The sequence below is a fragment of the Eleutherodactylus coqui genome, chromosome 11 (assembly GCF_035609145.1).
Source record: "Eleutherodactylus coqui strain aEleCoq1 chromosome 11, aEleCoq1.hap1, whole genome shotgun sequence".
Taxonomy (NCBI): Eukaryota; Metazoa; Chordata; class Amphibia; order Anura; family Eleutherodactylidae; genus Eleutherodactylus; species Eleutherodactylus coqui.
Genome location: NC_089847.1, coordinates 20,370,328 through 20,386,959, shown reverse-complemented (window position 1 = coordinate 20,386,959; position 16,632 = coordinate 20,370,328). Strand labels below are relative to the sequence as shown.

Here is a 16,632-nt window from a genome sequence, read left to right as displayed (position 1 = left end):
CGATCCCGTCCTGCCGTGCCGTTTTCAGGATTTTAAACAGACCCCATGATGGGACCCCCGGAGGGAGCAAAAACATGTAACTGAATGGAGCCCAAGGGGGTTCATAGAGTTGTGAGAGACCGGCCTCATACTGATAATAATGATGCAGACGGGGCTAAACATTTATTTGAAGACCCCAGAAGAGAACTGACGTCCGGCTGGAGAAGGAACTTGTGGTTTTCCCTCGTCTCCCAGTCTCAGAGCTGAGCCAGCCTTCTCCTCCTGTCATTCCTGCCTGCAGGCACCAGATGGCGCCCTCGTCACATCTCCATGACGCCGGCCCTCACAGGCCGCACAGCCTCGGCCTTTCCTGCACTCTGAGCCCGTCCTGAGAAATGGCCGACCCCGCGGCCGAGCCTGAGCCAGAACTGGAACAAATCCGTCTAAAAAGCGTCAGAGAGGAGAAGTTTATCACGGTGCCAGAGGGAGACAGGGTGAGTTTGACAGAAGCATGGGGGCTGCAGCGCTGATATGGAGTATCATAGAGCATGGGGGCGGCAGTGCTGATATGGGGTATCATAGAGCATGGGGGCTGCAGTGCTGATATGGGTTATCATAGAGCATGGGGGCTGCAGTGCTGATGTGGGGTATCATAGAGCATGGGGGCTGCAGTGCTGATGTGGGGTATCATAGACCATGGGGGCTGCAGTGCTGATGTGGGGTGTCATAGAGCATGGGGGCTGCAGTGCTGATATGGGGTGTCATACAGCATGGGGGCTGCAGTGCTGATGTGGAGTATCCTAGACCATGGGGGCTGCAGTGCTGATATGGGGTGTCATAGAGCATGGGGGCTGCAGTGCTGATATGGGGTGTCATAGAGCATGGGGGCTGCAGTGCTGATATGGAGTATCATAGACCATGGGGGCTGCAGTGCTGATATGGGGTGTCATAGAGCATGGGGGCTGCAGTGCTGATATGGAGTATCATAGACCATGGAGGCTGCAGTGCTGATATAGGGTGTCATACAGCATGGGGGCTGCAGTGCTGATATGGGGTATCATAGACCATGGGGGCTGCAGTGCTGATATGGGGTGTCATACAGCATGGGGGCTGCAGTGCTGATATGGGGTATCATAGACCATGGGGGCTGCAGTGCTGATATGGGGTGTCATAGAGCATGGGGGCTGCAGTGCTGATATGGGGTGTCATAGAGCATGGGGGCTGCAGTGCTGATATGGGGTGTCATAGAGCATGGGGGCTGCAGTGCTGATATGGGGTGTCATAGAGCATGGGGGCTGCAGTGCTGATATGGGGTGTCATAGAGCATGGGGGCTGCAGTGCTGATATGGGGTGTCATAGAGCATGGGGGCTGCAGTGCTGATATGGGGTATCATAGAGCATGGGGGTAGCAGTGCTGATATGGGGTATCATAGAGCATGGAGGCTGCAGCGCTGATATAGGGTATCATAACGCATGGGGCTGCAGTGCTGATATGGGGTATCATAGAGCATGGGGGCTGCAGCGCTGATATGGGGTATCATAGAGCATGGGGGCTGCAGCGCTGATATGGGGCATTGTACAGCATGGCGGCTGCATACCATTTACACTGCAGGCTACTACATTGCTAATATTTCCTTTTTTTGGTAAGTGCATTTCTGTACTGTATGCGCGCGGTCATTTCCGTGTTTTACTGAACTTTTTGTGCGCGCAAAAAACACCCAACCGGCTCCCATCATTGAAACAGACGATTAGTGTAATTCGTTCGGTATGAGCTCTTTCATTGCGCAAAAAAATGGAGCGCGCGGCGTATTGTTTGTACAAACGAAATGTTCGTGCCAACTGCGTGTGTGTGAAATACTGGGCTTCTACTGACTGCATGTTATGCTGCACAAGTACAGGCCCGGGGCTGGTATCACACGGGTGTACGCCGTGTGATAACCTCCCATTTACACAATGGGAGGTTCCTATTTGCATGTTCGTGTTGTACTGTACTTTTTGCGCTTGCAAGTCTTGTGCGCCAAAAAATACGCAACCGTGCTCCCCATCATGGAAATGGGCAGTGAAGTCAGTTTTTTTCTTTTTGTCCATAGGCTGGGTTCACACAGGGCAGATTTGCAGCGGTTTTGCCGCGGTTTTTCTGTTGCGGTTTTGCCGCAGAAGAACTGCTTCTGCGGCAAAACCGCTTCAAAGGTTAATTTGGGCTTGCGGATTTTGCGTTGGATTTTCGTGCGGAAAAATCCGCACGTGTTTTTTTCCACAGCGCTTTTTTACTTTTTGTCGCATATTTCTCGCTTATTTGGTGCGGTTTTGGCTGCGTCCATAGAGGTCTATGGACAAAAAAGCGCTGCGGAAAAGACCGTAGAATGAACATGCTGCATCTTTTAAAACCGCGCCGCAGTTGCATTTCCGCACTGTGGCTGTGCGGAAAAAATCCGTCCTGTGAGAACAGCTTTTTGGAAATCTCATTTGTGCTGCATTGCACTGCACACGAGCGGTTTTGCCGCAGTGCGGATATGCAACGGCAAACCACGGCAAAACCGCAGCAAATCTGCCCTGTGTGAACCCAGCCATAGACCTCTATGGACGCAGCCAAAACCACAGCAAATACTCGGCAAACACGCGGTAAAAAGTAAAAAGGCGCTGCGGAAAAAAACGCTTGCAGATTTTTCCGCACGAAAATCCGCAGCAAAATCCGCATACCCAAATAAACCTTTGAAGCTGCTTCTGCGGCAAAACCGCAACGGAAAAACCGCGGCAATTCAGCCCTGTGTGAACCCAGCCTTAGGCCGGCTTCACGTAAGTGTACGCACAAATTCGCTCGCCTCAGCGCAACGTATTTGCACATGAATGAGGTTGATTTGTGTTGGTTTATGCCTCGTACTGCACTTTTTGCGCACGCAGGCCCAGTTCACACGCGACAAACCCCTTTCGTGGATTAAAAGGCTGTTTAGCCTAATGAGGTCCAGATGTGATGTTTTCCTCGCAGCTTGCGCAGTGTTTCCCGCATCCCCTTCGCACACCTCCCATAGACTTCTATAGGGCCTTCGCTGCGCAATATGCAGAAAGATAGAGCAAGGCCTATTTTTTTTCCAGGCGCTTGAAATTTGCGCACAAAACGCGCTCATGAGAACGAATCCATTGACATCAGTGGGTTCTATTCTCTCTTCGGTCCCCACATAAGTCCCAGCTGTTTTCGCTGCTCGTTATTATCTGCCCCTCCTCCTGGTAATCTCCCTAATTTCGTTCTTTGTTTCTTTCCATCCGCAGCTCGGACAGTGTCGCAGCGTAAAGGAATTCGAAAAGTTAAACCGCATTGGTGAAGGCACCTATGGCATTGTGTGTAAGTATTCATACCCGCATGTGGCCTGTGGCACCCATTGGGTAAGTCTTCCGGGGACTCGAACCTGCGGTGTGCCATAACATGATACAATCTATTGCCTCCTGCTATGGCCCCCAGGTATTTGCAGCACATCTGCACCCCTTGTATGTAGCATGTCCTTGTATTATAAAACAGATGGGTAGGACTCGCGCAAATTTGTTCTGCGGTATCCGGAGTGGGCGTCCGCCTCCAGATTCCGCAGCACTTCCCCTCCATAGCATGCAATGGAAAAATGATTCTTTATGCACACGAGCGGAAACCGATTGCGGTTTCCGCTCGTGGATGAAAAATCGCAGCATGCTCCTTTTTACCGCGGTTCCCGCACGGACGGCTTCATTGAAGTCATTCGGATTCCGCGGGAATGGCAGGAGCTTAAAACAAAATCTGTACTCGCCGTCAGACATGCGCAGCCGTGCGGACCATCCGCAGTCCAAAAAGACGAAGACAATACAGGTACGCGCGGATGCTGGCCGGGCGGGCTCCCGCATGCCGAATCTGACCCACCTGTGTGCATGCGGCCTTACTCAGATCTCTGTTTGGGTTACAGATCGTGCCAGAGACACCAGGAACAACGAAATTGTGGCACTGAAGAAAGTGAGGATGGATAAAGAAAAGGACGGTGAGTGACGGATCAGAATGGGATACACCCTAGCCAACCTCCAAGGTAGGACGACCGGGGCTAAAGAGGGGGAAGGGGCCGTTTGGGAACATGATCTGTTCCCAATAATGACTCTCTAAACAAGACTAAGCACAGATCACGGGTCACCGATGTCAACCTCCACGCTGGTTTACGGATTGCTACAGCACAAACCAGACATTAGCACTAGTTCCTGTGGCTATGTCTGGCTTTAGGTCTTGCGCTGTAGCAGTCCGTAAACCAGCATGGAGGTTGTTATATATTGCTAGAACCACCAACATAAAACCAAAGCTGCCTGTCCACGGGCGTTGTGATATCCCGCGGCAGATCGCCGCCGCCAGGGAGCAGGAGCCATCTGATGGATCTCTGCGGTGAGCCTATCTGACAGATGGGCTCACCATGGAGAATCGTGCGATTTGCCGGCCGCGAGTGGAGAATCGCCATGATTCTCCGCTTATGGACAGGGGGGCTGCACTTTCTATAGCAATGCTATGAAAGCGTTCACTGCGGTCCCCCGTGGCCGGATTATCGCCGCGGGGAATGCAGTGAAAAATCACCCATGGACAGGAGCCCTTAAATAAACATAGCAAGGACACACAGCTCACCATGTACAGATGCCTGTCATGTATGTCATTAGCAACCATAATAAGGGGCGGCGCAGGGAGACCCCCTGATCAGGGGCATCCAGAGTGCTGATGTAATAATACCGTCTTTGTGTCTTCATACTGCAGGAATCCCCATTAGCAGCCTGCGGGAGATCACACTGCTCTTAAAGCTCAGACATCCCAACATCGTGGAGCTGAAGGAAGTGGTGGTTGGGAATCATCTGGAGAGGTGCGATTAACCCCGTCTCTGCTGCAGACCCAATAACGGCCTGTTCCATAATGGGTATTCTACAGCTGTTCCCTGCTTGCTGGTTAATTACGAAGATGTCATTTGTGTGTTTCTGCAGCATTTTCCTGGTCATGGGTTACTGTGAGCAGGACTTGGCCAGTCTACTGGAAAACATGCAAACTCCATTCTCCGAAGCCCAGGTACTGTGATTGTAATGATATAAGGTTCCAAATCAGGGTAAGCTTCCATGTAGCGGCCAAAACACGGCGGGGTTCCAGGCATGAGCCCCACCAACCTCCACATTGGTGCAGCTAGCAAGCAAATTAAGTGTGAATGGCCGCATGATTTAGCAAGTGGTGCGGGTTAGTGGGGAGCTTTTCTATCAGTATATCAGCAGGCATTAGTGAGTAGTGTGCCCGAACGATTATTTTCAGTTCGGCATTAAATCCGTTGTTAGGCAGAAGAGCTGATGAGATGGACCGCACGCTGTGTTCTGCCTGGGGAGCGCTGAATGTATTGTCTCAGCTGTCAGCCCTGTGGTAGAACAAAGGGAATGTAATCAGGGAATGGCAGGTGGTCTGTTCTCTGAATACAGCTCCCAGCGGCTCACACACTACAAATAGGCATTAGTACCAAGTAGTAGTTTATGCAAAATGATCGCTCAAAAGCCATTTTTTGGGCGATCATCTTTGTGTGTAAATGGGCCCTAAATCCCAATTTACATGCAAAGATGATCGCTCAAAATTTGTTCAAAAGATTGGGGGAATGACAGTTTGAGCGATCATATCGCATAAGCCACTAATGGACACTAATGCCCATTAGCAGCTTATTAGCTTCATTTGCATGTAAACGAGCTTCCCTGAGCTGTATGCAGATAACAGCAGGTGGTCTTTTATCTGCATACAGATCCTTTGTTCTGTCCAGGGGCTGCAAGCTGAATACAGTGTAATCAGTGCTCCAATGGAGATTCACAATGTGCGGTCCCTGCTATCAGCTGTCTAGCCAGACAATGGATTTTAAACCCAACATAAAATCATCGTTCGGTCGAAAAGCAAACAATGGTAGACATTGTTTTAACAACTTTGGGCGATAATCATTGCGTGTAGAGATGAGCGAGCATACTCGCTAAGGGCAATTACTCGAGCGAGCATTGTCCTTAGCGAGTACCTGCCCTCTCGGAAGAAAAGATTCGGGTGCCGGCGGGGAGCAGGGGGGGAATGGAGGGGAGATCTCTCTCCCTCTCTCCCTCCTGCTCACTCCTGCAACTCACCTGTCACCCGCGCTGGCAGCCGAATCTTTTCTTTTGAGTGGGTAGGCACTCGCTAAGGACAATGCTCGCTCGAGTAATTGCCCTTAGCGAGTATGCTCGCTCATCTCTAATTGCGTGTAAATGGGGCTTTATTTTCATGTTCATGAACTTTTATGTTTTTGCTCCCACTCGGTTTTCAGGAAATCTTTTTCAGTCTGTTTAGTATCCTCTTGTCACTTGGAAACCATCAACAAGCATGCTGGCCTTACTATGGCTTTGTATTTCTATGTTTGGTCCCTTTTTCTAAAGGGATTGTTTAACCTGTTTTCACATGCCTCAGCTAGGACCCTCCTCTATTCTCCAGAGTTGGGGGCTCATCGCTGCCTTGTATTACATGACTCTCATTCTATTGATTGCCACATTTCCCTGCAGTGGGTGCTGCAAGAAAATTGGATGGATACCCGCATGTGTCCTGTCACTAACCCCTGACCTCCAGGGGGCTGCAGCAGCCAACCAGCCTAGGACTATCCTTCACAGCACGTGGCTTTACATGGGGCAGTCTAAGGTGGAGCATGACTTACTCCGCAGACAGTACAGCAGGTTTTCCCCTCGGAGTCTCCGTTACTCCCAATGACTTGTTTTCTCTCGTTCCTGCTGACACTGATAACGTGTTCTTCCTTTTTGCACAGGTGAAGTGTATATGTTTCCAGCTGCTCACCGGCCTCCAGTATCTGCATAAAAACTTCATAGTGCACAGGTAACGTTTTCACATGTATCATGAAGTCCCCTGCAGTCCGGATCCGCTCACATCAGCGATGGAGATTAGAAACTACATGAAATAGCGCAGCATGACGTCCAATGGATCATATCCACAGGGCAGATGGTAAATGTATGATTGCTGGGGGTCTGACTGCTGGGACCCCTAGGAAACACTAGATGGCATTCCATGAGTATTGCTAGCGAATGGCGTAGTGGTGTGCCAACATGACTACTGCTCCATTCACTTCTATGGGAGTGTTCAGCTATCTTCATAGACAGAGAATGGAGCTGAGGTCAAACATGTCTACCATGTCTTCATTCACTGGGGGACCATTGTTCTTGTGATCCCTGGGGTCCCAATGGTTAAACATCCCCCCCCCAACAGTCATGCATTTTATGGTTCAAAATATTTTTATTAGTTTTATCTTGTATGCAATAACTTCTATTATCAAATAAATCAAAATTGTTACTAAAGGAAACAATACACAAACACAAAAAACTGTTGTTGAGCTCTAGTCTTTGATTTTCCTCGAGTGTCCGTGTATCTTCTGATAGCTTCTCCCCGGTTACCGGGGTGAGAATTATCGCCTGCGGTTATATGCGAAAATCACTCACTCTCTCAAAACCAGAGGATGTGGAAACATGTAAATAGCATAACTGTTTATCTTACATTTTCACTCTACTTGTATATAATATGGACCAGCTCAATAGTATATACTTTGAGAGAAAAAGAAAAACAAAACAAAAAAAAAAAGGGAAACATTTCAATAAGGAACGGAGGTGAGGATAAGAGAAACTTGGGGAAAGAAGAGAGGGAGGGGGGGGGGATGGAGTGTAGGGGGATATAAGGAGTGTATGTGGGGGATGGGAGGGGTGGGGGGACCGACCCAGTCAGCTTCTGTTTGTGTCTATGTGGCTCCCCTATTCTTGGGAACCCGTGGCAACCAGTTGTTGGCGTACGCGAGGTGGCGGGGTGGTTCCATTCGCCACCCATGTGATCACCTCCTGTGAGTCTCGGCGCTGGTTCCAGTCGAGCCAGACTGATAGATACTTGTTGTATCTCAGCTCATCTCTAGCACATAGCTCTTCTAGATGCCTTATGCTGTCTAGGGCTTCCAGCCACATTATCCGGGAGGGTGGGGATGTAGACTTCCATTTCCTAGGTATTACCTGGCGTACAGCTAGGATGAAAAATCTTAATAATGAGTTTTTGGCCTGCGTCAATGATCCAGGAAACATAGACAATAGTGTAAGTTCCGGGGTTAAGTGTATCTGGTTGCCACTGACCCAAGCATATAGGGTACCCACCTCCTGCCATAGAGGGCCTATCAGCGCGCATGACCACCATATATGGGTAAGCGTACCTTTTTCTGAGTTACATCTCCAGCAGACGTCCGAATGTTGGGGGCAGAATCTGGCCAACCTCTCCGGTGTCCTGTACCATCTCGTTAGGACTTTATAGTTTAGCTCTTGTAATTTGCTTGATATGTTTATTTTAAATGTCAGTATGTATGCTTTCCTCCATGACTCTTCTGTGAGTGTGGTGCCCAGTTCTTGCTCCGATCTCCTTTCTAGGTTCTTCCCCCTATCTTTTGTTTCCTCATCTAGCAAGAATTTGTATAGATCTGAGACTTTTTTGTTCTTCGTCTGATTAAAGACGAATTGGTTCTCAAATGGTGTCGATGGGGTGTTTATGTCCTCCAGCTTTCCCAAGGATCTTATGTAGTGGCACAATTGGTGGTATTGGTACCATGCTCCAGTCGGAGGCCTTCAGTCATGCATTTTATAATACTCTATGTAAATGATTATGTGTTTAGTGGGAAAAAAAACCTGTTAAGTATATTTTATAGTTGAGGGATGTTACTTGAAACTTTTGGGCCCTGATTCAAAATCTGTAACATCCCCCCCCAATCTTCTAGGGCCCGTTTATAATACTGGTATCTACCTATGTCGTATAGGAGTTGTTGGGTTGACACTCGGCGCCCACTGCTAGCTCTGCGCCCGTTCGGGTTACTGATTATGGGCATTTCAATAGTTTCATGCTCTTGTCTTCCTCACCTCTACGCTTTTTCTGGGCAGGGATCTGAAGGTCTCCAATCTGCTGATGACTGATAAAGGCTGCGTGAAGATCGGTAAACCGCATGACCATTATTTACCTTTCATTTATGTAATGAGGTTTTTCTCCATGGCCGCACTGACGGCGATTGCTTTTTCAATACTGCAGCTGACTTCGGTCTCGCCCGGGCGTACAGCGTTCCTGCAAAACAGATGACTCCGAAGGTAGTGACTCTGTGGTGAGTAGCCTTCAGGAAAGGGTTGGCTGAAGGGTCTTCGGTTTAAATGCCATTCTGCTATGTCAGGCAGGAAATATCATCTAGGTACATAAGCCTTAACATCATCTACCCTACCTGTCTTCTAGACTGGCAGCCCGGTGCTCCGCCACTGGTGATCAGTCTGTGCCGCAGCACATTTTTGTAATGGCCTCCAAGATAACCAGCTCTGATATTTGATAACTGTTATGTAATCAGGACAGCAACTAATGAACAATTATGCCTCAGGAGCGGCGGTGGGTACATTACCTGCACTTGTTCTTCTCTGCCATCTGTCCGCTCCACCAGTCCTGGTTTTTGGTTGCCCAAGATGGTCAATGCAATCTTCGGACTACCTATTCCGCATAGTACATTGGTAGCGTTATACTACCTGTGCATTATACCTGCTTTGTGATTGGCCAACACTACTCATATGACAGTCTGTCTGATCCGCTGGTTCCAGGATGGTTTTTGGCCATCCAAGACAACCGCTGCAATTTTCTATCTAGCTAATGTACATTGTGCTCTGCTCTCTGATTGGCCAGCATTAGTCAAATGAGCAACACTGGCCAATTAGCAGGTATACCAATGCACTATGTGGATTAGGTAATCTGAAGATTGCATCGGCTGCCTTCAATGGCCAAAAATGGGACCTAGAACCAGCGGATTGGATGGACCGCAGAGAAGAACAAGTGCAGGTAAAACGCCCCCGGGCCCCCTTTGGTCCCAGGACAGAATTTTTCCAAAAACCAGAGGGTCGCTTTAAAGCGGTATACCCATTCAGTAATGTTATGGCTTATCTCTAGGATATGTTATGACATTATGATTGGAGGTGGTCCAACCACCTTCTGGAATCAGAGGACTGAGGAATCATGTTACCATCCTATTTAAGTGAATGGTGCTGTGTCACAGTTCTCTGCAAAGAGGTGGCCAGGAGCATTGCTGTGAAGAGGCCGCAGCAATCCACCAATCAGAAAGCAATACCATATGCCATAATTTTGTTTAAGGAAGCCCGTGTAAAGCATAGCTCAGTTTTCACACTCATTTGCTGCTATTTGCACCCTGTTTCATGTCTGTAAGTTCTGAATTTTAGGTGGTCTTTTTCTTCTGCCCAGTTCACTATCAGGAAGGGGGCATGTAGCAAGCCTACTGTTCTGTCGGTAGTTTCCTGTCCTGACTTCCTTGCCCTTACTTCCTATGCTTCATTGCCTTGTCTCTGGTTCAATGAGCAGAAAGGCAGAATCTGAATGTCAGCCCCTCTACTTTCCCAGGACAATCGGGCATTTAGAGACATTGGCCAAATGGTTAGCAAACCCACTATTATGTGTGTAATATGAGCACTCACATACAGACACCCACACACTGTAACAGCATGGCGAGGCAGAGACTGTGGAGATACCTATTACAGTGTCTGCAGATCTGTGCAGGGCAGCTGCCTGTGAAGATAGCCCTTCCCCTTTGTCCTTGTACTAAGGAAGCTCTGTCCCTAACAACAGAGAGTGGATTGCAGAGAAGCTGAAAGGGAGACCCCTAGTGGCAGCTACTTGAAATGTGATTTACAGTGGTAAAACAACAAAGTATATTACAGAAATGATGAGACAAACACAAACTAGTAGATGAGCAGAAGTTTTCTGAAAAGTTAGTGCCCCTTAAGTATCTGCAGCACAAGTACGGTTGGGCATACGTAGGCAGATGTCTGTAAGCCTTCAGGGAGGATAGTGGGGAAGCCATGTAAGATCATCATCTGGAAATGTTCTGATATATACAGGAGGGTCTGTTCTATAACATTGGTGCTTGTGCGCAGTCAGGATGACCCTGCAGCGTTCTTGCATGTCTCCCCTTCTGCCCACCCGGGCCTATGAATGTTAATGAGAGCCAAAATGAGAACAAAGCTGTATATTAGAGACTTGCCCCAGGTGTACCGTTTCATCATAGAAGGGGGCGTCCTTTTATTTTCGGTTGCATCCACAACTTCATATTGTGTCATTTGAGCCTCGTCCGTTCCTGCAGGCTGAGTCGCCCGTACACCGATAGAAGCTGTAGTATTTCTGATGGTTTAGGATGGCCTCCAATGTAGTAGCACAAAATGGTTAAAAGGCCCACATAGACTCCATTGTGGTGATGAGGCGACACTTGGAAGCTGGTTCCCTGTCAGCGGAGGAGTATATATGTATATGTGTAGTCTTCATCTGAGCTATCTCTGTGATTGCAGGTACCGGGCCCCGGAGTTGCTTTTAGGATCGACAACCCAGACAACGGCTATTGATATGTGGTAAGTGTAGTATTGTAAACTATCCTCCTGTTGCAGACAGGGGGCGCCTTCACATTAACACAGTTAATAACTAACGTATAGATGTGTGTACACATGTCATCGCGAAAATTGAAAGGTTTCTAAACCTGCAGCCGTACCCACTGGCGTAACTACAGGGGATGCGGTCGCACCCGGGCCCAGGAGCCTTAGGGGGCCCATAAGGCCTCTCTCCTCTATATAGGGAGCCCAGTACTATGAATAAAGCACCTTTTGCATTGGGGCCCAGGAGCTTTGAGTTACATTTCTGCGTTAAGGGGTTAAAAGAAGTTGGGACGGCCGCAAGATAAACTTTTGCACCCAGGCCCATGAGCCTTTAGCTATGCCCCTGGCCGTACCTATTGGCACACTGGTCTCCATTACGGTATTACCTGCATCAGGATATAGTTTAGAAACAAGTTATAGATCCGGGTGTGTAGCTTGATGCCTAAAGAAGAAGGAAGTTCGTCGCTTTGGTCCTGGGCAACGCTCACTATGTCATATATATATATATGACTGCTTGCAGACCGTTGGCCTTAACCCTTTGCACACTGTGTTCCTGTATTGCCATACAGAGATTTTGACCTCTAAGTTATAGATCTAGAAGTGGCTGCAAGTTGGAAAAAGTCTTGCAGAAGCTCTTCCACTATATGACCTGGACCCCCGCCAATCAATGCAGAGAGGGGGCTTCAGCACCAGTAATCACAGAAGCTATTTGGATTCCACTCACATCTTGGCACTGTGCCGGTTCTGCACCCGCAGCTCCTTTATTACGTGGATTCGTTAGGGACACAACGAGGTGCACATCTACCTATTAGACTGACCGGCGTCCTGTTGTTCCCCCGCAGGGCGGTGGGCTGTATTCTCGCTGAGCTCCTCGCTCACAAGCCTTTATTGCCAGGAACCTCAGAAATCCAGCAGATTGATTTGATCATACAACTTCTGGGGACGCCTAATGAAACCATTTGGCCGGTATGTATGTGAGATTTCTAGTACTTTTTACCCCCTAGTGACATAACTAATTTTAGCCTTAAAAGCCAGTAAATCGTATCCCATTTTGTGAGACGGACAGACATACAGGAGGATCACAGATCTCCCCTCCTTCTCTGCTCTGCACACACTGACTGAAATGACAGCTATAGATTCAGTATTCCCGACCCCACTTCACGCGGGCTGCAGCTCCAGTTCTGTAAGGGCTGGCAACATACCAAGAGTCTTAGCTTTAGGCCTTTTTCACACAGGCGACAAAATTGTGAGAAATCGCATGCTTGTGAAGCCTATGCTTTCCAATGGGTTACTTCACATTAGCGATGTTTTCCACTGATGCGATGCTGCAAGGATAGTTGAGCGAATTGCGGGTTTGTTTTTTTTGTAGCTCATGTTTCCCTATGGAGCCTCCTTGCTTATCACATCGCATCACACAAACTAAATTTTTGTGCAATACATTTTTAACATTTCCTACCCTGAAAATAAGCCCTAGCTGCATTTCCTGAAAAAAAAAAAAAAAAAGTTGCCTAGCAGGCTTCTCTGGGTCCTCCTTCTGCTGTCCGGGTCTCCGCCGTGCACTCTGCAGTCCTCGTTTGCCCACAGAAGATTGGATGAACCAATCGCAGCCATCACATTGGTTCATTGAGCGCTGCATTGATTGGCTGAGCAGCACTAGATGAACCAATTAAAGACCTCACTTCCTAGAGGCGGGATTTATTAATGGGTGAACAAGGACTGCTGGACACACGGCGGAGCTCCGGACAGCAGCAGAAGTAACCAAACTAAGCCTGCTGGGTAAGTATTCCTTTCCCCCCCCCCCCCCAGGAAATGCTGATAGGGCGTATTTTTGGGGTAGGGCTTAACCAGTGATGCGATGCACTATGTGCTTTTTTTTCCCACAAGAAAACACATCGCTATCACTACAAAATCACAGTAAAAACTGTATTTTTTAATGTTTTAAGGAGTTGTACCCCTACTGATTGGGCAGGTTCTTCTGCAACCAGGTAATCCTGAGGAACCCTGTCACAGGACTTCCCCAAATAGCAGGTCAGCACAGGGAAAGTGAAGCATTCCATGACACCCATTCACATTAATGGACATCTGTGTAATGTATGGAACACCAGCCTCCCTAAACCTCACCACCATGTTTGCATCGGCTAATTAGAGGGGGTTCCTATTGACGAGCTTCCTCTATTACTTCCACAGTCCTAATAGAGCAGATAGAAAAAAGCTGTCTAAGGTTAGTGGCATAGCAGAGTGACTGTAAGATGCTCTCAAGACACTCAGGTTCAACTTGCAAGGAACAGCACGGGCACCTGTCTAGTATACATGCTACAGCGCATTGGCATGCATTGGCACATCCTATTTCTCCTCCATGGGCAATAATGGGTCCGTTTGCTATCCGCGGAATTACACGGAACACACGTGACCCTAAAATGCGCTAGTGTGCCATTTGGCCTAAAGCAGAACGTCCCATTAAATGCATTCTACTATGTATTTCTTTGTAAGTGGCGTTACTGTAGTATTTCTTTCTTTGTCCTCAGTGGTGGTTGCTGTTAACCCTCGTGTGGTATTATGGGGTCTATTTGACCCAAGTCTTGTATATCGTAGTCATGCACTTTGAAACTGGTACCACACGAGGGTTAAAAGCTAAACTTAAAGGGTTTCCTAGGACTAGAATATTCATGGCCTGTCTTTTAGAATAGGCTATCCATATCTGATCAGCGATCAATGGGGTCTGACGCTCAGCAATCAGCTTTCTGAAGGAGCTCAGGTCAGCACTTCATTGGTTCTGTTGCCTTATAACCTGCATGCTGTACATTTAGTCAGATCCCCATCAGTCTGATACTGAATGCCAATCCTACGCCGTGCCATCAGTTCTAGAAAACCCATTTAAAACTTTTTTTTTTTTTTGCTAAAATGACTGATTTTCTTTGCAGGGCTTCTCTAAGCTGCCTCTAGTTGGTCAATACACCGTCCGCAAGCAGCCATACAACAACCTGAAGCATAAGTTTCCCTGGCTGTCTGAAGCCGGCCTCCGACTTCTCAACTTCCTATTTATGTATGATCCCAAAAAGAGGTGAGCGTACTTACATGGACGGGACGGCCTCTCCGCTGCATCCCTGTTGGACAGGACACTGACCCTTCTCTGTCTTCTTCCTCCCATCAGAGCTACAGCAGAAGATAGCCTGGCAAGTTCCTACTTCAAGGAGAAACCTTTACGTGAGACTTCTTTGTCTTCTCTGATTGAATCCGTTAGTTAATATGACTGCAGATCTCCATAGGGACACTAAATGCCACTGAGGGTTAAAGGGGCGTTCCAGAGACCGAAAACTTTTTTGAAGTTTTCACCCATCCACAGAATAGATCTATGGGTTTCCGACCACTTGGACCCTCACCGAGAACGGGGTTCCGCTTGGTCTTCAAGGAAGGTTGCATAGATGCACTGCCTCTACATTAGAGATGAGCGAATATCCTCTTTTCGAGTAATTACTCGATCGAGCATCGCTATTTTCGAGTACCTGGGTACTCGGGTGCAAAGATTCGGGGGGCGCCGGGCAGCGGGGGATGGCGTGGTGGAGCGGGGGGAGCAGTGGGGAACTCTCCCCCCCACTCCCCTCTGCAACCCCCTGCTCACCCACGGCGCCCCCCGAATCTTTTCACCCGAGTAGAGAAGTACTCGAAAATCGCGGCGCTCGGGTGAAAAAGGGGCGTGGCCGAGTACGTTCGCTCATCTCTACTCTACATTCATTTCAATGAGCGCTCCGGGGATTGCACTCTCATTGAAATCAATGGCACTGTGGTGAGCCTGTGCAACCTCCGCTCCTTACCCTTCCTTGGGATCAGTGTGTTTATCACCACAGGCTCTGCAAATCCTAGTAAATGTGTGTTTAAGTTGATCACCTTTTTCAAGATTTCTGCTTGCGGTCAGTGAATAGAATCATTATTTAAATGTGTTTTTATTCTCTAAAAGGCGTCCGCCAAAATAACCTTTTATCACCTATCTTGTGCATAGGTGCTAAAAGTCTGATTGGTGGGGGGTCTTACCGCTGAGACCCCCCCCCACCTATCCAGAGAACAGGGGTCCCTGTGCCCCTCTCCTCCTCACTGCAGGCTCACTGCATTCCCCCACAATGAGGAGGAGACTGAATTGGGCGGTGGTCCTGCGTCCCCCTATTCTTGTCACTGCACCCACCCACGGTGACATCAGTTTGACTAAAGATGCCCACATTGTTGATTACAGCAGGAAGTGTGATTAAAGGTTTCACTTCCATTGAAATCAATGAATCCTTTGCAAATGGGGACAATCCAAAAATAACCATGCAAGCGTATGAATGACCCAAAATCATAGTGGGTCTGCCAGGTACATTAATGGGATAACCCACCCCGGTTTGGACCGTATTGGTCAAGTTGTAATATTTCATTGCATAATGAAGTGTCTTCTCTGCAGCCTGTGAGCCGCAGCTGATGCCAACCTTTCCACATCACCGCAACAAGAGGGTGAGCAGCTCGGGGGCAGAGGGCCAGGCGAAACGCTGCAAGCAATGACACCTCTAGATGGGAATCCGAGGGATTGCTGGACACACGATGGAGTTGCGGCATCTTCACGCGGATGAGATGTCGCCACACCTTGCACAAGGCTCACAACGTCGGGTCGGATCACATCCTCTTACAGCTCTGAGGGAGAGCTGGGTAGGGTTATGGTGATCTGATCTACATGCATGTAAGCAGGCAAGCCCATGAGGGTCGGTACTAGAAGGCCGATGGGTTTACTGGGTACACAGCAAGATTACCATCTCTGTACATCATTGACGATTATAACGACTTCAGAAACAAAACTGCCCATGCTTTGCTGCAGACGTTTTATGGTTCTTTTGGTAAATACGGCTTTGCTTTTTCCAGCCCCATTGCCTTGTTGCACGTGGTATCAGCCCAAGGAACAAGCATTGCGGCCTTCATTGTGTCTACAGATAAAACTGTTAAACTCTCCAGATACAATGTATCACTCTTGATTCTGAGTTACAAACTTCATGAATAGTTGAATATCTATGTATAAATACATTAAATTATCCTGAATTATATCCTGTACTGTCCTCCAGAGCTGTATTCACTACATTACTTTTTCTGTACTGATCCTGAGTTACGTCCTGTATTATACTCCAGAGCTGCACTCACTATTCTGCTGGTGGAGTCACTGTGTACATACATTAC

The 16,632-nt window shown here is 48.2% G+C and overlaps 1 protein-coding gene across 2 annotated transcripts; it reads left to right on the top strand.

Moving 5' to 3' along the window:
- Positions 1-287: 287 nt before the first annotated feature.
- Positions 288-16,500, top strand: CDK10 (cyclin dependent kinase 10). Of its 2 annotated transcripts, XM_066582442.1 has the most exons (13): positions 288-473; positions 3,247-3,319; positions 3,906-3,977; positions 4,727-4,829; positions 4,948-5,029; positions 6,768-6,835; positions 8,917-8,969; positions 9,062-9,131; positions 11,359-11,418; positions 12,282-12,405; positions 14,361-14,500; positions 14,591-14,643; positions 15,872-16,500. In XM_066582442.1, exons 1-13 carry the CDS (start codon positions 375-377, stop codon positions 15,967-15,969), a joined length of 1,095 nt encoding a protein of 364 aa, XP_066438539.1. In that variant the 5' UTR covers positions 288-374; the 3' UTR covers positions 15,970-16,500. The 2 variants fall into 2 exon arrangements, with proteins under 2 accessions (XP_066438539.1, XP_066438541.1); XM_066582444.1 differs by lacking the exons at positions 288-473; positions 3,247-3,319; positions 3,906-3,977; positions 4,727-4,829; positions 4,948-5,029 and adding an exon at positions 6,307-6,643.
- The last annotated feature ends 132 nt before the right edge of the window (positions 16,501-16,632 follow it).